At 39.0% G+C, this 24,241-nt stretch overlaps 1 protein-coding gene across 2 annotated transcripts in view; it reads left to right on the top strand.

Moving 5' to 3' along the window:
• Window positions 1-24,209, top strand: part of opn7d (opsin 7, group member d) — a 76,221-nt gene extending 52,012 nt beyond the window's left edge. The window contains exons 2-7 of one of the 2 annotated variants that reach the window (XM_089119315.1): window positions 3,201-3,288; window positions 5,330-5,492; window positions 5,984-6,111; window positions 9,754-9,892; window positions 15,865-16,060; window positions 19,593-24,209. In XM_089119315.1, the coding sequence (XP_088975441.1) occupies window positions 3,201-3,288; window positions 5,330-5,492; window positions 5,984-6,111; window positions 9,754-9,892; window positions 15,865-16,060; window positions 19,593-20,090 (1,212 nt within the window). In that variant the 3' untranslated portion in view covers window positions 20,091-24,209. Of the gene's footprint in view, window positions 1-3,173; window positions 3,289-5,329; window positions 5,493-5,983; window positions 6,112-9,753; window positions 9,893-15,864; window positions 16,061-19,592 lie in introns of those variants that run through there. The other variant, XM_089119314.1, reaches the window with a different exon arrangement.
• Window positions 24,210-24,241: the final 32 nt, after the last annotated feature.

Below are 24,241 nucleotides of genomic sequence, written 5' to 3' on the forward strand. Positions count from 1 at the left end.
TTATGCTGCATTAGGGACATTTTTGGTCGTTTGCAGTTTAATTTCTTTGACCGTTTTGGCTGTTTTAATGCAAATGGTATGAAATTTGGCAAAATTGTGACTTTTTGGATACATGTAAAAAATGTGATCCCATTTTGCAAAATATGTATAACACACACTGTGTAGATCAAATAGTAACACTCAGCACCATAAAGACCAAAAATGGCCCATTGAAACCCATTAAAACGTTGTTTAAATCTGAGGCTGTCAGTAATACATGAAACATGATTTTTGCACAAACCTCCTTTCATTTTGAAGCAAAAGCATTATATTTGCATTATATAGTGTATTCCACCAGATGACGTCACTACATATTTATTCCCTATGGGTGGAAATGCACCTTATTTTAGGCAATAGGCAATGTTTAATAGGTGGCCATTTTTGGTCTCTAACGCGCTAAGTGGGATTTTTTGCAAAGTGGGACTGTGATAATCCAAATCTAAAGTTTTCTCTTTGCATTTAGTTTATTGAAAATAATTGAATTTTTGTGTTTTTTCCTCTTATACAAATCGATGGTTTCGCAAACAAAACTGGTAATTAAAGGGTTAAAATCCTGAAATTGAATACATTTTTGGTAGTTATGATGAGGACTGATGCTGGTTAAAAGATTTAACTTAAGTGGAAAATAATAATAATAATATATAATATTTTAGGCAATGTTTAATATGTGGCCATTTTTGGTCCTTAATGCACTCAACGGTGTTAAAAATCTAATGCAGCACAAGGGTTAAATAAATAATAAACAAACAAAATAGAAAAACAATCTGTGGCTGGATGCAGTGATTTCAGAATGAATGGAGAACAGATTACGCCAACATGAACCGAAACATGGTGTTAATAATGTGAGTTTTTGCTGGATTTGGCTGTGAGCATGTTATCATGTTATCAGAAAGTATTGAAGAGAGCTGTGTAATACAACAATATGTAGTAATCTTTCATGCTGAAACAGTGCTTGTTATTTGTATCTGCTTGACTCATACAGACAGAGAGACAAGCTGTGTTCCTAAACCTCAGGCATTGGCTGAAGCATCACTCCTCTTTTGCATTACCGCTGAGTTGACATCTATCAGCCTCCAGAAAGTAGGCCATTTGTACAATTTGGTCATTGACTCTTCCAGTTGTGTATAGATCGTAAGAGGCTTTGCAGGGAAATCAATGTACGAACATCTTTATGTCTCTATCCTTAATAAACTATGTTTGGTTTAATAACCACTAAACGTTATTAACTATTTCCCCAGGCAAACAGTTTCCTATTGTGGATTTTAGTTCAGTATTTCAGTATTTATCTACTGGTATTTATGTCTCAGGGGTTGATTTTTAATCTGTTGAAGAACTAAGAGATTTTTTTTTCTTCTTTTTGTTACACAAAAGTCACTCTGACTTTTATTTAATAAACTCTCTTGCCAACTTTACCATGCCTTCAAAATAAAAAATCTACTCTCCCTAATGTCTCTCCAAACATATATGACTTTTTCATCCATGAAGCTGAAGGATGAGAGGATGGTGTTGTAATTCAAGCTCAGAAAAGCCTTCTGAATGCTTCATTAAAGGAAAAACAGACTGTAATTTGAAACGTATTCACTTAAAATTTGATCTACCCCAGTTTTATTCTTTATGTAATCGCAGTGCAGTAAACTAAGACAAAGCTCATTGGTTGTCGCATCTATCGTCAACGCAGTACCGTATATTTCCATTTTGAAAGTAAATTTATGTTATGTTAATTAATATGTTGAACAATACATAATGTGGTGGAAATTATATTTGTTGGTTAAATTAGAACGATATTTCAGAAACAAATTACAAAAATGATTCTTTTTTTCTGGACAAATTAAACTTTAGTTTGGCCATAAAAATGGCCATAACCTATATATATATATTAGATTATATATTAGATTATTAGGAACATCTGTTCAATTTCTCATTAATGTAATTATCTAATCAACCAATCACATGGCAGTTGCTTCAATATATTTAGGGGTGTGATCCTGGTCAAGACAATCTCCTGAACTCCAAACTGAATGTCAGAATGGGAAAGAAAGGTGATTTAATCATTTTTGCATGTGGTGTGATTGTTGGTGCCAGACGGGCCAGTCTGAGTATTTCACAATCTGCTCAATTACTGGGATATTCACACACAGCCATTTCTAGGGTTTACAAAGAATGGTGTGAAAAGGGAAAAACATCCAGTATGCGGCAGTCCTGTGGGGGAAAATGCCTTGTTGATGCTAGAGGTCAGAGGAGAATGGGCCGACTGATTCAAGCTTTTGAGTCTCGATTTCTGTTAAGTCATTCAGATGCCGCAAACAATATGAGAACATGGATCCATCATGCCTTGTTACCACTGTGCAGGCTGGTGGTGGTGGTGTAATGGTGTGGGGGATGTTTTCTTGGCACACTTTAGGCCCCTTAGTGCCAATTGGGCATCGTTTTAATGTCATGGCCTACCTGAGCATTGTTTCTGACCATGTCCATCCCTTTATGGCCACCATGTCCCCATCCTCTGATGGCTACTTCCAGCAGGATAATGCACCAGGTCACAAAGCTCGAATAATTTCAAATTGGTTTTTTGAACATGACAAAAAGTTCACTGTACTAAAATGACCCCCACAGTCACCAGATCTCAACCCAATAGAGCATCTTTGGGATGTGGTGGAACGGGAGCTTCGTGCCCTGGATGTGCATCCCACAAATCTCCATCAACTGAAAAATGCTATCCAATCAATATGGGCCAACATTTTTAAAAATTGCTTTCGCCACTTTGTTGAATCAATGCCACGTAGAATTAAGGCAGTTCTGAAGGCGAAAGGGGGTCAAACACAGTATTAGTATGGTGTTCCTAATAATCCTTTAGGTGGGTGTCTATATATATTTCCTTTCCTTCCTATACATGTTCCATAAAACAAAAGGACTGGACATTCTTGTGTTGGCATTAGCTGTGAACGGGAATCTGGATCTTTTCATAGAGAGATGAGCTGCTAATCTCAATTGTAATGGTCTCACCAAAGAGCTTATTGAACCACAAAGTCGCCTGATTCAACCCTGAAAACCATCAGCTCGCTCATGAATGCTTTATACTTGTTCTTGTTTTACCACGGTTTCAGCTTCATCCTTTTCCCAATATTCATCTAAACTTCATGTCTTTTCTCTCATCTTCTCTGCAGATGGGAAATACCTCGGAAACTACCCTTTTTGTTTCCAGAATCCCAAAGGAACAAGATGTCTTCATGGGTTCCATATACACGACCTTCTGTGAGTCCACTTACTTACAAGTGATACTGTTTATATATTATTTATTGAATTTTTAGACTTTATTTATTGAGCAGTTAGGAGACAGAAAAGTTGAGGGAGAGAGAGGAGAAACAGGATGAGAATTTCTTCATGTTAGTTTCATATGTTTTTGAAAAACTTTGATACCATTTTATAAGATTATAAGATTAGATAAATGATATAAAAGATGTACAAATAAGATTTTTTGTAGTTGAAGTTGAAGTTGGTTCCCTAAGTAGATTTTCGGACAGAATGGAAGAACCTGCCAAACATATCTCAAGTGGTCCTGCAGATAGTAGAAAGAGGTTACAGAATTCAGTTTGGTTCTTGTCCGCATGCTACAACGGGGTGTTTCTCACGTTAGTGCATCCCGAGCAGGCTCTGGTAATGGAGCAAGAGGTGAAATGTGTATAATAATTGTATGGCTGTTCGATATAAATGTTATACTTTGTAAGACGGCTGCAATAATATAATTATTTTTACCGGATTTTGTTGCCCGCAAGTCTTTGTGTTATTGTGTTTTGGTTGTACTATCGCAAGAGCTTGCCGAGCTCCTTGGAATCCCCCGTTGACGTCAGTCGGATCAGCTGGCTTAATAACTTACTTCTGTTTAAAAGAGGCGGAAGACCGGTATTCGAGAGGAACGCAACAATTGCTCTTGTGGATCTAGCGATCGATCGCAAGGCTGGAGAATTGAAAAATTTGAGTTTTACAGCCAAGCAGAAGTGGATCTGTTTGCGTCTCAGTACATGACGCACTGTTCACTTTGGTTCTCCCTCACTCACCGATCCCCCCTGGGATGCTATGATGCAGACTTGGCCGAGGCTATGTCTGTACGCATTTCCCCCTGTTGCTTTGCTCCCAGGAGTTCTGAAGAGAGTCTGCCAGGATGGAATAAGCCTACTGCTAGTAGCACCACGCTGGCCAAGTCGAATTTGGTTTGCGGAGTTAATTTAATCTCCTTGGCGGCCCTCCCTTGGAGATCCTGATCAGGAGAGACCTTTTGTCTCAATATTTCACCCCCGGCCTGAGATTTGTAAACTATGGGTTTGGCTTCTGAGGGGGCCCAACTCATAGAAAGTGATCTCTCAACTGAGGTTGTTAAAGGAGAACTCCTTTCACACTCAATTTTACTCAATTCTAATTCAATTCAATTGAACTCAATTTTAACATTGAGCTATTTTTTTTTTGGTCAAAATTGACAAAAAAAGTTATCGTCTTCAATGGGGCATGTTCTAAACCTGCTTTTAGCCTATTAACATCCTTGATTTGTCATTACGAGTGCACAGCCATGTGAGTGGTGAGTGACCACGCTCAATCTGACTGCAGTAGATGTGAAACATGTGAATAAAATTATGTTAATTCAGCCAGCTCACATACCTCTATTTGCTTCCTGTTTTCGGTCGAAGCCCACAGTAGTCGATTGTCGATCTCACGTGCGCAATCCTTAGTGAATATCATATCAAACCTCCTCCGTGTGTTCAACATCTGATTCGGATGAACTATCCATTGGAGCTGATGTTCTCAGAACACCACACAGCGGTAGGTTTGAGATGATATTCACCAAAGATCGCCCGCTTGAACTCGACAATCGACTACTGTGGACTTCGACCGAAAACAGGAAGCAAATAGAGGTATTTGAGCTGGCTAAATTAACATGAATTATTGAATCATGCAAGATCATGCAAGACAGATTGTATCAAATCAGCTTCACAGTGAATTAGAGCTACAGCTATTCTGTGAATTTGAGCTACAGCTATAGTGTAATGTGAAAAATAAATTATCAAGATGATGTTAGATCAGAACTTCAGAGGTCACTGGCAAACGGAGTAAGAGGACATACAATCAAATTGCGGCATCAAATCGTAAAGTGCCAGAATAAATCATTGCAGTTTTACTTGTTGCCGAGTTGTCAGATCAATAACAAAACAGTAAAATAGGGGTCGCAGGGAGTTAGAACAAGGAAAAACAAATTGCTTGTGGTAGCAACTATTCACTTAATGCATTTCTTTTTTCTTTTTAGGTATTCTGTCACTCTTGGGGAATGGCATCCTGCTCCTTGTTGCGTATCGTAAGAGATCATCTCTGAAGCCGGCAGAATTCTTCATCATAAATTTATCTATCAGTGACCTTGGAATGACAGTTACACTCTTTCCCTTGGCAATTCCATCAGCCTTTGCTCACAAGTAGGCAGATACCAATAATATGACTGTACAGTTATTGAAAATACTGTCCCACATTTTAAATGTTGAGATGGCTATAGTGAAAACTACAGAGCCCCTGAAGGACATGGTGATAGAAAAAAGATGAGATGGGAGGAAAGAAATATTTCAATGGCTTTGTATTCCCTTGCAAAAGTCTCTCGCAAAGAAAAGCTTTGCGTTCGCTCGCGAAACCTTTGTGTTCACTTGCAAAAATGTTTGTTTTCCCCCAAGAAACTTTGCGTTCCCTCGCAAAGAACTGCGAGAGAACACAAAGTTTCTCTGGCAAAATGCAAGCATTTTGTGAACGAATTTAAAGTTTCAAAACATTTGACATATTGACATAATTTTTCCTCCAATCTCATACTTATAGGGGCTTTGTAGAAAACACAAAAGTCATTGTACCTTGATTTTTGACTTGCCCCTCTCAGTCTGCCAAATCCATATGTGAATGTAATTCTCTCTCATTCTCTCAGGTGGTTGTTTGGAGAGCTCACGTGTTTATGCTATGCTGTATGTGGCGTCCTCTTCGGCTTATCCAGCCTGACAAATCTCACCGCTCTGTCATCCGTCTGCTGCCTCAAAGTCTGCTTCCCAAACTATGGTATTCTTCCTAGACACCTTTCACACCACAATACATTTATCTTCCTCCCAAGCCCTCCTCCTTATCTTAATTAAAAATTGGACAACCCTTCTGTCCCGCCGTGATGCACACTAAAGAGAAATTCATTACCTTATGGCTTTCTCCAATATGTTCATTGGATATTCTCATTCTCATCAGGGTCTGTGCCCGGTGTTTGTTCGGCTTCTGGTCAATACTCCTATGTATGGACAGGAGCAGTTGGCCTCAGTTCATTAGTTTAGTTGGTTTCAACTTTTGATTGACTTGAAAAGATGAAGGTGTGCGTGGGTGAGTGGAGAAAATTCGAACGGGATAGTTTATCATGTGGGTGAGCTTGAGAACAGAGATAACGATGGCAAAAAGGGCAGCAGGTAAACAGATGAATTCTGTAGGTGCGCGAGGCAAACACATTTGGGATGCAGTTGAAGATTTTAGAGGGCACGTTGCCAGATAAGATGTGGTTCTTTAACTTGGCACCTAAAGAGAGTAATATACAGTATAGTTTGTATTATAAGCAGTGTTGAGGGTAACCAAGTAGTGCAGAAGCATTCCCATTGACCTCAATGCCAGTTGGTAAGCTGGCGTGCACAGAACTCTTTGCTTTTCTTATGATCTCATAAGCAGTATTTTTACATTCTTTACAAATTTACATTCTGGCTACGGTGTCATAAATTCCTGGGTCTATACCCCATCAAATGGGTTCGTGTAAAGCAGAGTGGGTTGAGTATCCAAAAACTGTACTCAAGTAAACGTACAAGTACTTGTAGAAATATTACTCAAAGAAAATGTAAAAGTAATAATCCTTATTGTTACATAAGTAAGATTAAGAAAAATATCCAATGGAAAAAAACTACTCAAGTAGCTAGTTAGCTGGTTCAAGAACCGCTTCAGACGATTCAGTCCGTGAATGGAACTGAACAAATAATTCAAACAGATTCGCGAACCAATTTAGACAGTTTTGCCAACTTGTTTGATCAAGTCTTTCGACAGAACTGACTTAAAAGAGTGATTCAGTTGTGAATTGAACATCACTCATGCCCCAGAAAATTGGAATAAACTACGCATTTCTTAACATGTATTGCATTTAAATAAAGTAACGAGACGAACGTCGCCCAGCGTAACGAAGTACATTAGAAATGTACTTGAGTCAAAGAACATTTAAATCTACTCTTAAAAGTGATAAAGTTAAAGATATATATCCTTGAGAACCAGCTGTGTCAGCATCAGCACATTTAATATATGGGTCTTTTGAATATGTTCTCTCATCTTGAAAATCTGATTGTTTTATATGACCTTCATTGACTAATATTATGTGTAGACTACTTCCCATTATTATTAATATTGATAGTTGTTTTGTAATGTAATGGTTTAAAAATTGTGTTCACCTGCCCGGGGACTGCTCCGGGTAGACTTTTCGTAAGATGAATGTATTTTGTGCATTGTCCCTGATAAATAAATAAATTTAAAGAGCCCAATGAAAGCAAACACTGATCACCATAATGGTAACTTAATAATGATTCATACTGGTCATAATGCTCAATCATCACTCAATTATTCACTTAATCATTTCATTAACTTTAACACTGAAGCAGAGTTTCACACTTTCACACTCTCAGTGTTAATTTAACACTGGGGAATTTGCTGTGGGTGTAAAGATAGATGTCTATTGGGTCTGAGCAAATACATTAATGATTTGCAAATACGTGCAGTGTAGGATTACATATTTTATGTTTAATTTAGGTTCCAATACAATAGTATGTAAACTGAGGAAGTTCATTTGAGTGAATTTTGTAACTGAGGTAAAATATGCCTGCGGTAAATTATTTCTATTGCAAGTTAAATTGATACAATCACCTTTTGTTTTAAATGGTTCTTTGAGTTCCTGTCTCAGACTATCACCTTTTGTCATTGAACAGTCCGGCTGATTAGATCAGTTTCTGCATTCAAATCACCTTTTGTTTTAAATGGTTCTTTGAGTTCCTGTCTCAGCATTTGGAGACGTTCACCTTTTGTCATTGACTGGTCCGGCTGATTAGATTAGTTTCTATGCATCCGAATTACCTTTTGTTTTAAATGGTTCTGGGAGCCCCAGACTCAGTTTGAATAGTTATGCTGAATGGATTAGGCACTCTCAGTCTAGGGCAGGTTTCTAAATTTGTATACTTCATTAAAGTACATGTTTTGTTCAAGAGTTTCTCCTCTATGTAATTAATCCCACCCCCCTGAAACATATATGAACAGTCTGTATTTTAGTTTAGTTTGACTTGGCTAAGACTTTTGGACGACGCAGACTACAGCGATCCAACAGCAATAAAGAATCCTGCTTAAAAAAAGATACAACCGAGTCTCCTGGTCTTCGCTTCTGAGTTCCAACACTTTAGAAGAAAGAGTTCACAACAGTACTAAATGGCATGTGTAGAGTATATGCCAAGCTAGCAGACCATGGGCCAAATTTACCAAGCGCAAACCCTCTTTTGACAAACAGTGAAAAATTTGCACTATGGGCAGGGTTATTTTTGCAGATGACCTTATTGCTAATGCATTTGTAGGAGTTTCCATTTCAGATGTAAAATTTATCAGAGGAGGCTAATTTTCCCGCTAATTTACCTGTTTAGTAAATCTTGCCCTAATAGTCTAGAAATATGTTGAAGCTATTATGGTGAATCTCAAAAAATTACTAATTAAAAATTAGTCTATAGTTTTTGTTTATTTATTAATTTATTTAATTTATTTTAGAAAATAATATCTGTAACTAAAGATTATTTTTCTTACACATTTTGTTCATCATGATAATCTTCACAAATAAACACCATTATGAACTGTAATGCTTAATTTTAAATACAAGTATTGATGGATTTTATGTTGTAGAATAAAAAAATATCTTGAGCTTGTGATAAAGTCGGCTTGAAACAGAAGTTGCCATACTCGTTTATTCCTTATTATGATATACAGTACATCCGAGTGAAACGGCTCCTCAAACAATAAAAATAAAGTGGGACTTGATTTTTTTTGATCGGAATTGATTGGATCGTTCTTTAGCTGTCATTTTCTATTGGCTGATCTCATGTGAGTGACAGCTTGCATCAGTAAACATGTCATCCGAAAAGAGAAGAGATGTCGCTGCAAGAATGAGGGGAGAACAAGTTATTTTGAATTAAAAAATATGAGGAAACATGAATGAAAGCATTTTTTTTTTAACATTAAATTCAGGACAATGCAACCAGATGCTAAAATGCTAACTTGTTTCTGGGGTTTGGCCTACAAAAAAATACCTAATCCCTGCAACACTCTTATTTATGACTTTGATGTTCAATGGCGTTATTTCCAAAAGCTAAGCATTTAAATAAAAAAATAAAACAACTTTTATTGAAATAATTTATTTGTGTACTTTTGACAACATTGCAAGAATAAGGGTTCTACCATAAGAGCATGTGGGAGAAATAATGTATTTGGGCAACAGGAAGTGGTGTGATTCTAAAGGTTTACTTTTAAGATTTTTTTTTTTTTTTTTTTCAAATCTTAAAAATCAGTTTTCAATTTCTATTTATAATCTCTAGTTTAAAAAATGAAAGTGATCAATACTTTGGGCTGAATTAATACTTTGTGTCTGCTTTCCTTTAACAGGAAACAAATTCTCCTACTCTCATGCCTGTCTGATGATTGTGGGGGTGTGGTGCTATGCCATGGTGTTTGCTATGGGTCCCTTGGCAAATTGGGGTCAGTATGGCCCTGAACCCTATGGGACAGCGTGCTGCATTGATTGGTAAGTGGCTGGGATGATGTTAATGGAAAAGGATTTTAGGATTCTCAAAAGGATTCTCAGAAAACCAGTCAAAGCAAGGCAGATGTGTGCAATTTATACATCATTAGTGCCACAATGCTAGGCTATGGTGTTCAGTGTGATTGCCTGGGCAAAGGGCATTGTAATCGTTTAGGTGTTCTGAGTAGTGTGTGTTCTGGATGGTTGTTTACTGACCCAAATCAAAAGAGCCCTATTCTAATTTAGAGACTGAGATTCTGGTCTGAAAGGCGTGTTTATTAAAGTATATTGGACTCTTATTTCTTTTTATTTTTAGATTTTGAATAGGCACAATACCAGAATAGACATGAATATCTATTGGTACAATATGAGTCACATGATTAACCTTACATCATCATTTTTAAATACCCCTTGTCAGTGATGTAGTGGTGCCTGGAGAAGTGGGTATACTCTTAATTTATGCCCCCAATATTTTTTAAGCGTCCCAGCAAAGATGACACAGAGCGTCAAAGATGAACGCTCTGTGTTATAAACAGTGACATGTAAGACTACTAGTCTTGCATTAGTATTCAATATGCAAGACTATAAAATAGAGTATAATGGATACAATAGACCACATAGAATCAGTATTCTTGCATATCAGGGACGCACATATGGTTTTATAAATACCCAGGTGCCAGGTCCCATAAATTATATTGTTTGGGGGGTTGGGGGGCATGCCCCCCCGAGAAAATTTTGATTTTCCTGATCTCGAAATGAGCATTTTAAGGTGTTTTGATGGCCAAAAAAATTGACAACAGTAGCTTTTAAAGCATGAAGTAGCCTATTTGATCAGATTCTTAAACATGAGAATCAGTTCCAGTTTCAGCTACTTTTCTTTCCTAAATTAATCCATGTTTTATGGACTAATCTGTTAATTTAATTAATGGTTCAATGGGCTCTATGCACGGCGTTATTTCCGGTGATGGATTAAGGATGCTCGATAACTTCCGCCGATCATAGAGTCCAATGCAATACCGAGAATTTATATTGAATTTTATACTCCATGGTTATACTAATGAAACGTTAGTCACAAAAACAGATTAAACAGACACCCCTCGTTGTGTTTATGCTTCTTTTTAAAATTATATTAAATAAACATAACTATATATAAAATTACATCTAAACGTATGTACGTTTCGTTTCAAAGACGAGAGGACAGTAAATATTGAAGACTCTGCCATAATCCCGTTTTCTCCGGTTTTCCTCCGCTTTAATCTACACAACCGGAAATGTACGAGCATCCTTACGTCAAATGCGGAACTTATGCGTGCATATAGCCCATTGCTCACTCAAAAAGACTGGCTTAATGATGCAAGTGGCGCAAACCTTCAGAGTTATACAAACAGTGAAAAGTCAAACACATTCGAAAAAACGTTATACAAATATATTTATACAATAATAATAATGACAATATATTTTAATAGGGTGCTTGTGTTGCTATTGAGCTTATAATTTCCACTGTCTTTAATCAAACTGAAATTCTGTCGGAATTTAAAACGTCTATTGAAAAACAGCCATAAATGTGAGCTACTTGCATCTTATCTTACACTGTATGATCGTTAACTGAAGTGAAGCGTCGCGTTGGGATTCGCGCTCGGCTCGCGCTTCTGTGAACAAAAATACTGCATTCTTTGATTGGTCTCACGAACATTTTGACATTGACGAGCGGGTGTTTGAGTGCTGAAGCAGATCAGATGAGAAGGTCAGTTATCGTCGCGATGGGAGAATCATTGCAGCAACAAATTAGAGTTAATATTACGGGTACGACCCTAACTGGTTGTATTTTTATTCACGAAATTGGATTAGCAACTAAATGATGCGCATCAGAGGGGATTTAGAAGTGGGTATACGCAATGCCGACTGAAAAGGAAGTGGGTATACGCCGTATACCTGCGTATACCCTGCACTACACCACTGCCCCTGGTTTGACAGTCCACACTACAACACGAAAACGGCATTTTCAAAAAGTTTTATTTTCATTAATACAAATGCTGTCTCATTGTGGACTGAAAGCCAAAATGGAGAGAAAAATGTGTTTTTAAACTGGCACAAACTTCATAAACTGATTTAAACTGATTTAAACTTTAAACTTGATTTACATATTAGTGTGTACAAGGCCTAGGATGTTCAGGAGCACTTGACAATTACGGACAGTTCGTAACTACCGCAGAAAGGTAGCTATAGCAGGGGTATCCAAACCACCTCCTGGATAACCACTATCCTGCAGAGTTTATTTTGGCCTGGGCAATTTTATAAGATGAGTTGTAGCCGAGGTTAAGAATTATTAGCAGAAGACAGGTCTGTATCAACCTCTTGGCCCAGCACATTTCCACCCAACCCAAATGGGGCTCAAACCCACAATCCCTGGCTTGGGAGGCCTTATCCATTTATGCCATAGGCGCTGTTGCTCTCTTGCTTCCAATAATTCCCAGTATCTGTCAGATGGCCCAGTGAAACCAATAAACTGGACATACTGTATGAACAAGGCCAACAAACACTCCGTATTGCCATAGTTTCAGGACTAAGGCCCCGTCCACACTGCTGCGTTTTCGTTTAAAAACCGAGACCTTTTGCTACGTTTGCACCTCCCGTCCAGACTAAAACGGAAAAACGAAGACATAAAACGGAGAAGTTTAGAAACACTGCTGCTCCGTTTTGTGTTTTGGAGAAGACGGGACAAAACGGAGGGCTTTAGGAACGCTGACGCAGAGGCTCACGCTTGGCTCCATGATTGGGTGTCATCAGTCATGACGTGTCCTTCCCTGAATCATCAGCCACTGTTTACACCGGCACGTGCATGCCCGGTGTTAGTGAATGGTCACGTGATCCGCATTTTCAGTCGTTTTAATGTGGACGGAGATCATTTAATATGCAGATAAAAAGCTGGTTTGGACAGAGATCGGATTCGTTTTAATTCTTCGTTTTTAAACGAAAACGCAGTAGTGTGGACCGGGCCTATGAGTCTTTGGCCTGGTTTCACAAACAGTGCTTAGATTAAGCCCGGATGAGGCCTTAGTTCAATTAGGGCCTTTACGTGGCTTAAAACATGCCTTAGAATAAAACATTACTGGTGTGCATAGACAAAACAATGCAACTGACATATATTTACATTATATTTTCAGCATGAAGTTTTAACATCTACTCTCGTGTAATGGAAATCGTGGTGGTGACGCTTAAGTTGTGCAAAAGTGGTGTAGCCAGTTTATAGCCTACCTTTAGCTTTTTTACTTCTTATGATTGTAATTAGGATTCAAAATTAATAGAAATTGTGTTCATTTGTGAAGAATAATCTAATGAAATGTATAAGGATCTTAAACTTTTGTTGGGTCCCAGAGCTTATTTTTTGCAATAATCCAAAAGCCAACTGAAAAATCCCATTAGTTTTTTTGTTTTTTGTCAGGGGAACCAGGGTAATGCTAACCAAGGTTGGCAAACAAATGTATGTAATCCCTGCTGTGGTCTACAGTTCCAGCATGTTCTTGCTGCACCTCTATGCTTGCCGTAGGACAGCTCCCTTTCCCATGTGTCTTCAGAGCCCACATTCACTTCATAGGTTATCCCAGATGAGAATTGAACCCAAACCCTGGTTTAGGAGGCAAGTGCCTTATCCATTACTCCACTGAGACTAATGCTTATTTCCTACCAACATCCTAGGAATCTGAACAAATTCGTGCGTCCGAAAGCTTATAAATGCAGCGTTCGGAGGACGCATTACATGGTAGAAGGTAACAAGGCACACACGAGTCCAATGCTAGCTTCACTTCCTGTCTCCTGAGATACCTTCTGATTGATTTTTGAAGGCTGCGTAGATGTTTACTTTGTTGCCTTTGATATCCCACAATCCCGTGCTTTCCATTCTGTGACAATTGAGCTAAATAAAAATAAAGATGCCATCTGAAAGTTGCAGTTGGTGGTCAGTTTGTGTGTAAATTTAAGTTTTTGACCAACGTTTTCCATTTCTGATGTCAATTCTGCGAGAAAATAACTGTTGTAGTAGTTAAATCAGTGTTGTAGTACTCGAGACTCGGACTCGGTCTCGAGACCATATTTTAATGGTCTTGGTCTCGGAATTGACTCGTACTCGAACATTTTTTTTTTAGGACTCGGAATTATTCCCGAGTCCACTCGAGTTCAATTAAAAATATTTTTCATGATTATTAATGTATGTTAATAAAATATTTCTTTAAATTGATTGACACGCCCAGTGATTGGTGATTTTCTTGTGCGCAACTGCGCATGACAAATTGTAATAAAATTACTTTTAACACCACCTACTATGTGGCCTTTTTACCCTAAACTGATCATATTTTTTAAACTCTAAGTAAATTCAGTAAAAAAAAAAAAAATTTCTCTAAGTAAATAAAAGTAAATTAGGTAATCAACCCTCACTGGTCTCGGTCTCGACTCGGACTCGACCGTCTCTGGTCTCAGACTCGACTCGGACTCGACTCTCTATGGACTCGGTCTTGACTCGGACTCGACTCTCTCTGGTCTCGGTGTCGACTCGGACTTGAGTGAGGTGGTCTCGACTACAACACTGAGTTAAATATTTGCTCATCAAAGCTCGCTCTATTTTGCTGTAGATCATTAAACCATTAACCAAGCTACCTCAGAAGTCTTTCCAAAATTAGTTTTGTGAGGTAAACGCTGTAAACGTAAATGCTGCCTTCAAAGTAATTGCCTTATAAGGCAATGAGGCAGCAAGTTTTTGGACGCAGACAACGTCATCCATATGAACATCAACTTCTCACAACATTCATGCAGAATTGCATATGTTCCGGCACTAAGAGGTTTTGGAGCCTGGATGGAATTCACTCCATATTTATGGTTTGGGCCTTTTTTTATATAAGAAAAAGGATCCATCAGCCTCTGGGTTATGGCCTACAGCACACTTTTTCTGTGCCACTCTGCTCACCTTAGACCTGATCTCATACCCAGCAATCTTCAAAACAGCTTGTGTTTAGGCCAATATTCAAACTTAAGTTCCTTATCTATTAGGCTGCTGGGCCTATATTGTGTCTCCAATAATTATCAGTCTTAGTCAGGTGGCCCAGTGACACCAATTAACTGGGTATTTGAATAAGGCCAACAAACATAATCATTTAGATTACTGTTTCTTCACCTCAGTCCTCAGGTCCTTCCCCAGAATGGTTTAGATGACTCAATAATTGAAACTCCTAATTCGACTCATCAACTTGTTAAATAGAAAAACATCTCAAACATTCTGTAAGGTGGGTCCCAATGACTGGAGTTTGTTCAACTACTTCAACAGCTTCTCAGAACATTAATGCAGTAAGAGGTTTTGTGTTTTACACCTGTACATTGGAATTGAATCCTTATTTAGGGTCTGGGCATCTTTGTAAGTTAGCAATCCCATACAAGCCCATAGCAGATTATGATCCATGGACCTCTGGATTATGGGCCTAGCACATTCCCAGTGTACCATTCTGCTTGCCTGAGAAGAGAACCCATTCAGACATTTGGCCCACATTAACTGCTCCTTTTTATAAATATAATGTTTGGTTAAACAACTTAGCATAGCACTCTGGAAGCTTTGCTTCAAGTATATGACTTTTGTATCTAAGTAAAAAAATCTTAACAGAGGTCAACCTCTCTGCTAACCCACCCCAGATTGGGCTCCAACCCCCAATCTCTGGTTTAGGAGACAAGTGCCTTATTCATTAAGATACTGGGCCAGTAATTCATTTGCCTCAATAAATCAGGTGGTCAGGTGACACTAACAAACTGGGCATGTGAACAAGGGCTCTGTAATGGAGAGAAATGTTGGGATGATTCTAAGGGCCCTGGTCAGACGATCAGCATTCAGTAATCAGTGATTATAGCCAGAGGCAATAAACTGTACAGGGGGGTCAGAATATCTTGCAGTGTACCTGATAACCATGACTATGTCCTGTTCTCTATTCAACTTTCAGGTATGCACCAGGCCAGGATCCTCTGTCCATGTCCTATATTATCTGCCTCTTCCTCTTCTGCTATGCGCTGCCTCTTAGCATCATCCTAATGTCCTACATCCTGATCCTCATCACCGTACGAGGGTCAAGGCAGGCAGTACAGCAACACGTGTCGCCACAGACCAAGACAACGAATGCACACATCCTCATTGTGAAGGTGAGAGGATAAAACTTCAATCAGTGCTAAAAGCCTGAGACACACCTAGCCGATGATCGGCCGTCAGGTGTTTGAGCGTCAGTCGGCTTTGTTAGCAGCGGATTCGAGTGATGTTAGAGCTGATCTGTGCATCTCTAAACCACAGATCTGGCTCTTCTAGTTTCCATTTTTCAGAGCTGCCAACTTTTGAGTTTAGCTTGGCGTGACACTTTTCCGAGGGGCCGGGGGGGGGGGGGGGGTTAGGGGGGGGTTCTGGCTCTGATAAATGTCTTTATAGCAAAAACATGCCCATTACGGAACAGCTACAGTGGTGTAGATAGTAGAGCTTGTAGTTCGTGAAAGAGCTTTTGATGCGCTCGGACCCGAGTTCGAATCCGCCTTTTGCCGAACATATGAGATGTAAAATGCATAAACTAACATGAAGGTCTCTAGCGTTATATTTTGCCAATGAACTAAAAAACGAAACCTTGATATGGCTGTTTGCCTTCATAAAACAGCACAAGACTTTAAGAATAGGCATTCTGTTTGTGCTGGGTGTTTTAGAGAAACGTGTGCACTTTGCTCACGTGAACACAGAGCAGTTTTTCCTGTGAGTGAGACTGGAAAACCCGTAGTGGATGTAATAACTACAGTGATGTGTATACCCGGAGTGATAACAGAACGCTTAGAGTGCAGAGAGGAATTGGCTTCAGTCCTGGTTTTGCGTCCGCGCCGTTAGGAGCTCAACATCCGTCTCGCATGCACGATCGCTCTAGACTAGATTAGAGGATATTTTAACTAATTAGCGGTAAAACTAGTCGATCACTTCACGAGTGGCTCAACTGGTGGATTTATAGATTAACTTATCTTTGAGGTAGTTTGCCGACTGGCTCGATACTTTAGCGTGAGAAATCGGGGGTGTGGCGTGATAGCGTGGGAATTGGCTCAATTGGCTTTATGCACAGCTCCACTACTTCCTGAACTTAAGCCAGCTCCTTGTTTCCTGTCTGCCATTATTGGCCAAACTTGATTAATTCAGGTGTGTCTGATTATTGTTGCCATGACTACTGAGGTCAGGCACACCTGAATTAATCAATTTGTCCAATAATGGCAGACAAGAAACAAGGAGCTGGTTTAAGTTCAGGAAGTAGTGCAGCTGGGCATAAAGCCAATTGCGCGAGTCTCACGCTCAATGCGTAAGAGTTGGCAGCCCTGCTTTTTGAATGCCAAATACAGACTACTGCCACCTGCTGGTATGGGAGAGGCATGTCCTCTCACGCAGCCGCACGTGATGGGATGCCACAGTCGCTAGGTTTTAGGCGTTGTTCCCGGCCTTAAGGGACTTTGGATTGACAAATGAGAGATAGAAATTAGTCAAAAGGTTTATCATTCTTTATAATAATATAATATATTTACATGCTTTTTATGAAATGAAATCCTCTTGACAAATCATGTTTTTATCCGTGGTGTTAGTCTTTCGAGGTAAATAAAATGGAGGCTGCCATTGTGCTAGTTTCAAGGCCACGGTTTGCAGTGTGTGTGTTCACTGCTCACTACTCCTAATTTGTGTGCACAAACTTGGATGAGTTAAATGCAGAGGTCAAATTCGTACTATGGGTTTCCATACTTGGGCTTCACGTGTCTCTACAGAATTTTTTTTAAATCTAAATATTTACAACCCGAATTCCGGAAAAGTTGGGACATTTTTTAAATGTGAATAAAATGAAAACTATACGACTTTCAAATCACATGAGCAAATATTTTATTCACAATAGAACATATATAATATAACAAATGTTTAAATGGAGAAATTTTACACTTTAATCCACTAAATGAGCTCATTTCAAATTTGATGCCTGCTACAGGTCTCAAAATAGTTGGGACGGGGGCAACAAATGGTTGAAAAAGCAATAAATTTAAAAAGGATTCAGGTGGGAGAACATCTATAGCAACTAATTAAGTTGATATCAGGTCTGTAACATGATTAAAGGGATGTCTTAGAGAGGTAGAGTCTCTCAGAAGTAAAGATGGGCAGAGGCTCTCCAATCTGTGAAAGAGTGCGTAAAAAGATTGTGGAACACTTTAAAAACAATGTTCCTCAACGTCAAATTGCAAAGGCTTTGCAAATCTCATCATCTACAGTGCACAACATCATCAAAAGATTCAGAGAAACTGGAGAAATCTCTGTGCATAAGGGACAAGGGTGAAGACCTTTATTGAATGCCGTGGTCTTCGGGCCCTCAGACGACACTGCATCACTCATCGGCATGATTGTGTGAATGATATTACTAAATGGGCCCAGGAATACTTCCAGAAACCACTGTCGGTAAACACAATCCGCCGTGCCATCTCCCGATGCCAACTAAAGCTCTATCATGCAAAAAGGAAGCCATATGTGAACATGGTCCAGAAGCGCCGTCGTGTCCTGTGGGCCAAGGCTCATTTAAAATGGACTATTTCAAAGTGGAAAAGTATCCTATGGTCAAACGAGTCCAAATTTGACATTTTTGTTGGAAATCACAGACGCCGTGTCCTCCGGACAAAAGAAGAGCGAGACCTTCCATCGTGTTATCAGCGTTCAGTTCAAAAGCCAGCATCTCTGATGGTATGGGGGTGCATAAGTGCATACGGTATGGGCAGCTTGCATGTTTTGGGAGGCACTATGAATGCTGAAAGCTATATAAAGGTTTTAGAGCAACATATGCTCCCGTCCAGACAACGTCTATTTCAGAGAAGGCCTTGTGTATTTCAGCAGGACAATGCAAAACCACATACTGCAGCTATTACAACAGCATGGCTTCGTCATAGAAGAGTCCGGGTTCTGAATTGGCCTGCCTTTCCAGATCTTTCACCTATAGAGAACATTTGGCGCATCATTAAACGAAAAATGCGTCAAAGGCGACCACGAACACTTCAGCAGCTGGAAACCTATATAAGGCAAGAATGGGACCAAATTCCAACACCAAAACTCCAGACACTCAAAAACTCGATGCCCAGACGTCTTCATACTGTTTTGAAAAGAAGAGGAGATGTTACACCATGGTAAACGTGCCCCCGTCCCAACTATTTTGAGACTTGTAGCAGGCATCAAATTTGAAATGAGCTCATTTAGTGGATAAAAGTGTACAATTTCTCCGTTTAAACATTTGTTATGTTATCTATGTTCTATTGTGAATAAAATATTGGCTCATGTGATTTGAAAGTCGTATAGTTTTAATTTTATTCAAATTTAAAAAACGTCCCAACTTTTCTGGAATTCGGGTTGTAAAATACGCAACTACCACTGAAAAATAAAGAGTGACAAAATATATGCAAATCAAATAATTATAAACAATAAGTACTTCAAATAAATTTAGATTTACTTAAAGTATCAATTTTCCTTACTACATGTTAAAAATAGAGATTTCATATTTTATTGACAATTAAAGTTTATTTTTACTGTAACAAAGATAAGGGACACCATCTGTCACCAAAAATGACGAATGACCCTGTTTGACGTTTTCTCCAGAACATGTGTAAATGTTCTCATGAGTCATTTCTGTTTCTCTTCTAGCTCTCTGTGGCGGTCTGCATTGGTTTTCTGATCGCCTGGAGCCCCTATGCTGTTGTGGCAATGTGGGCTGCATTTGGAGAAGCTAATGACGTCCCACCTTTAGCCTTTGCTTTGGCAGCTATCTTTGCCAAATCCTCCACAATCTACAACCCTGTGGTGTACCTGGTCTTTAAGCCCAACTTTCGTAAATCTCTGAGCAGGGACACAGCTCAGATTCGCAGACGAATATGTTCCAGCCCATGTAAGGGAAGCCCTGTGCCTGGACAAAAGGATCTTCAACAGCAAATATCTCAATGCTGCAACAAGGATGCTAGCAACTCCACTCGCCTCTCCAATGGCCTGGCAGACAGCCATGGGGCTTGTCTTCATTGCACCGAGGCGGACCCTCGATGTCAACAGACCACGCCTCAAAGGACTGCCTGTGTGCTGATTGGTACATCCTACAGCGAGGTGACTGTGAGTCAGATGCCGGAGAAGATGCAAGCTGACCTTCTGTGAAGGCCCTGTACGCTCACCTCATGATGGATGGGCAGCCTCAAAATGAAACTTCTGGCCACTAGAGATAAGTCAATCTGTGGTCAAGAAACACTTCAGATACTGATGTCATGTATAAGAACAGCAAAACAATTGACCCTACACAAAGTCCCGCCTTAAAAAGGTTACTGACCAATCCTAGCGTAGAAGCTGTGGCCGTCTGCCATTTTGTCAGTCTAGCTTGTGCTCTTTCACTGAATATCTGTAGAAATCTGCAATTCATTCACTGTAAAAAAAAAAGTTAAAGGTGCTCGAAGCGATGTCACACGTTTTTAGGCCAACATTTTTTTTGTCACATACAGCAAACATCTCCTCATTATCCGCTAGATGCCTGTCCCCTAAACACACTGTAAAAAAAACGCGGTCTATGCAGACAGCCCGGGCTCCACAAATAGCAACAAAGACAAACTGCGGCGACCCGTCCACGAAACATAACAAACTCTTCCAGCCAATAACTGACAAGAAGGCCCTGGGGGTGGGGTTTGGGGGGTCAGTGCAGATGAGGAGGGGGGAGGGTCTATCTAGCCTTCGTTTTGTTTGAAGATACTTTAAACGTTAACAAGAAGTCACGTCACCCGACATCGCTTAGAAAACCTTTAAGTAAAAGATACGTTTAAAAGGTAACCAGCAAAGTTTGCTCAACTTCTGAAGTTAGTTGAGCCAACTCATTTTTGAAAGGTAGACTCAAACTTCTACTTTAATTTAAATCAACTGTACTGAAGAGCAATTAGTAATAGTAATTAATAAGAATATGTTTACAAGTGAAGTATGGGGTTGAATAAACTATTAGCCTAGTCTAAATTTAAAGTTGATATGAAATAAAAAGACATGTATATATTCCAGATGCATGTTATTGTGAAAAATTCATCTATGCATACGTTTCGTTTTTTTTTTTACCTTCAATTTTTGTTTAAAATATCCTAACTTGATCTTCCAGTAAAACAACAGACTATGCTGGGTGAGTGACGGGCACTTTCGAAACTGCTTCGTGAAACCATGAGCTGTTAATTTTGAGCTGTTATCAAACTGCTGATTTCAGTAAACGTTTCGAAATTTCAACGGTCTGTCACTGGTCTCGGTGCGTTTCCTGAAAGCATAGTTTGCCAAATATGGTTGCAAGTTCCGGCGTATTCAGCATAGTTCTATGAGTCAGTGTTTCCCGAAACTATCATTCCAGCAAACATTCACACACAGCATCGCAAAGTTGCTCTCGACCGGTTAGAAGCATCGTTTCTATATTGCATGACATTTGGACGTAATAAATCCTTATCCTGAGCAAAATCAGCAAGCCGACATTCAATACAATGGGTGCCTTTTATTTAGAATACATACAAATGTAATTTACGTCTTTTAGTTTGTCAAAAGTTTTAAAGTAACGTGTTTGAAGAGTGCGCATGTGCGAACATGCTCTACTACGCAAGAACGAGCCAAATATTGAGTCTGGTAATGAAGCAAATTGCGAACAATTAGAAATAGTCCTCAGATGACATAAAAATCTAGCGTTAATTGGATCTCAAACAGTAAACGTAAATTAAAAGTAGTTATTACTCCACCACGTGCGAGACGTCATAAACCAACGTGGTTGAACGATACTTTGCGACAATAGGTTTCGGGAAACAGTCGTGACTAGCTAGTTGATTTCTCCAACGATGCATTGTACTATGGTAGTGAAGCAGCGAGCTACATAGTTGTACGGGAAACACACTCCTGAGCAGACCACTCTCAAAATTTTGATGGTGCCGAGGAAACCATTTACATTTTTTAAGGAGATAAACAGTAGTCAATGAACAACAAAACTGGGTTAATAGCATGTATTTTTACAAAATAAAATCTTACATACTTCACCTTTAGTGACGTTCTGTACCACCAAAACCCACACCATTGATTTGGTGCCACGTGTGAGGACCACTAACAGCATGTGTCGTTGACAAAAAGTATCCATGTATTCTAACCAAACTAATCTCTTGCAAGCACCATTGTGCATGTTTAATCGAGTCATAGTAAATATTTTACCTGTGCCTGATTTTTTTATTTATTTTTATTTATTGAAATCGATTTTTAGAAGAAAAAAAAACATTCCCAGGACTGCTTCCTTTGATGTTACAGCTTAAACGGTTTAGACATTTCATTGTGGGGCAAATTTAGGCACAATATGAGCTTAAATTATGAGCCCTATGGGTTTATGGGCTAAGCCACACCCTCAAACACGATGAGCCAATCACAGTGCGCAGCTAACCCAATACACTCGGACATTCTCTGCTTCCACGTCCATAGCAGTTAATCAGTTTTCATTAGTTTTTTCTTGTCACTTTAAGTTTAAAATTGGCAAACGGTGTGCATGGGGTACATGCAACTCCAACACTAGGTTTCCGAGAGGCTGGGCGACGGTGTGTATTTTTTTACCCTTTCCCAAGCCACATCTCAACCGAGATAAGTGTCTGCTCTGGATTAAGTTATGCGGTTGACCACAACACCAAACGTGGATAAATTAAACAAGGATGTCTACATCTGTTCTAAGTTAAGTCAACAACGTATTTGAATGTTATCTTTAAAATCTCTAATGTAAAGTTAGCCTAACATTAGAAAACGTTAACGTTAGCTTCTAGCTACATCTTAGCTTAGCTTAGCTTCATTAACTGTAAATAACTGAAATAACAAATGTTAACAATGTTGTGCTGAATGATTTAGCACCAAACGGTGATGGCAACGATATGCGGTTTATCACATTAACACTGTGACCTGTACATTTTTGCCTGGAGCTGAAGATTTTCATCGACCTTCTCAACAATAAAATGATTAATTTAACCCTCCAATACAATAGGCCCTTTAGGTGACTTCGGGATGATATATACTCTTTCTGTCTCCAAAAATCACCAATTGCCTCCTGTGAAATGTCTACTGTGACCACTGCCAAAGCGCCTGGAGGGGGCGTGGCTTAGCCATAGGTCAATTAGCCCAATGTTGGGACTATACCTCAAGCCCATATCATGCCTATGTTGGCTGATTTGAAATCGCATACTTGCACAGTCATTGAGATGAATGGGAATGCTAATGATAAGCTTTCTCCAAATATTCAACCTTTTTGGTCTGAGAGAGTGACAGTAACAAAGGGGGCGGAGCTAAGTGAAGGGTCAATTCAGGAAGTTCATAAGAGTATTTTCAGAGAAATAGCCTAGGGGAACTGGAAAATCTGTGAAATCAACTACTCCATTTTACTATTCACTGAAAACCATCATAGATCACAAAATATTGTGTGAAAATTTCTCCATTGCTTTGAACCATGGCTTTGCCACAATCACCAACATAACAAGAAACAGTGACTGACTTTGTTTAACTAGCACAGCTGGTGCCTGATCAGATCTTGTGACATTAGAGGAAGGTGAATCAGTAATCGTTCAATGAAACAGTGACAAAGAAGAAGAGGAGATTCTTTATAACATTTTACTGAACACCAAATTCTCTGTGGAGAAAGAAAGAGCCGATACGCAGAAAAGCAGGACAAAGGTCAGCTAGAGGAGTAAAGCTCTGGGGAGGACATGGGTTTCAGCAGACTGACATCAACATCCTCATAAAATGGTCTTTGCGTTCTATAAAAGTATCTGTGAGTTCCAAAATTCACTGTTTTTTATATATATTCTATGTATATTGTTGTTAAACACTACTAATAGTTATGCAAAAGTAAAAAACATTATTAAAACTTGCATGCAGTGTATATATTTTTTATTTTTTTAAAGCAGCTGCAATTAAAAAATCAGATGATCATTACTGGAACTAAAAGACATTTCTGGATGTGGGAATATGATATCACATGACATTCTGTATCAATGCAGCATTTATTGCTGTTTTCATATCAGTAAAACACAGTGAGCTATGATATACTACAGCGAGACAACTGACTAATTCTAATCTGCCATTAGAACAAGTAAAATTAATCGGAGATGATCAATAGAATGTTCTTATGAGTTTCTATTTCATTTGATTTTTATAGATTACTACTCAAAAAACGCTGAGTCCTTAGAGCATTACTCAATATAGTTAACATTATCCAGATTAATATGTATGTTCAGATGCAAAAGCCTCTAAATGCCATTTGAAATTTTCTTCTTTAATGATTT

This window comes from Pimephales promelas, chromosome 14, assembly GCF_988280905.1.
Source record: "Pimephales promelas chromosome 14, fPimPro1.hap1.1, whole genome shotgun sequence".
In the NCBI taxonomy this organism is placed as follows: Eukaryota; Metazoa; Chordata; class Actinopteri; order Cypriniformes; family Leuciscidae; genus Pimephales; species Pimephales promelas.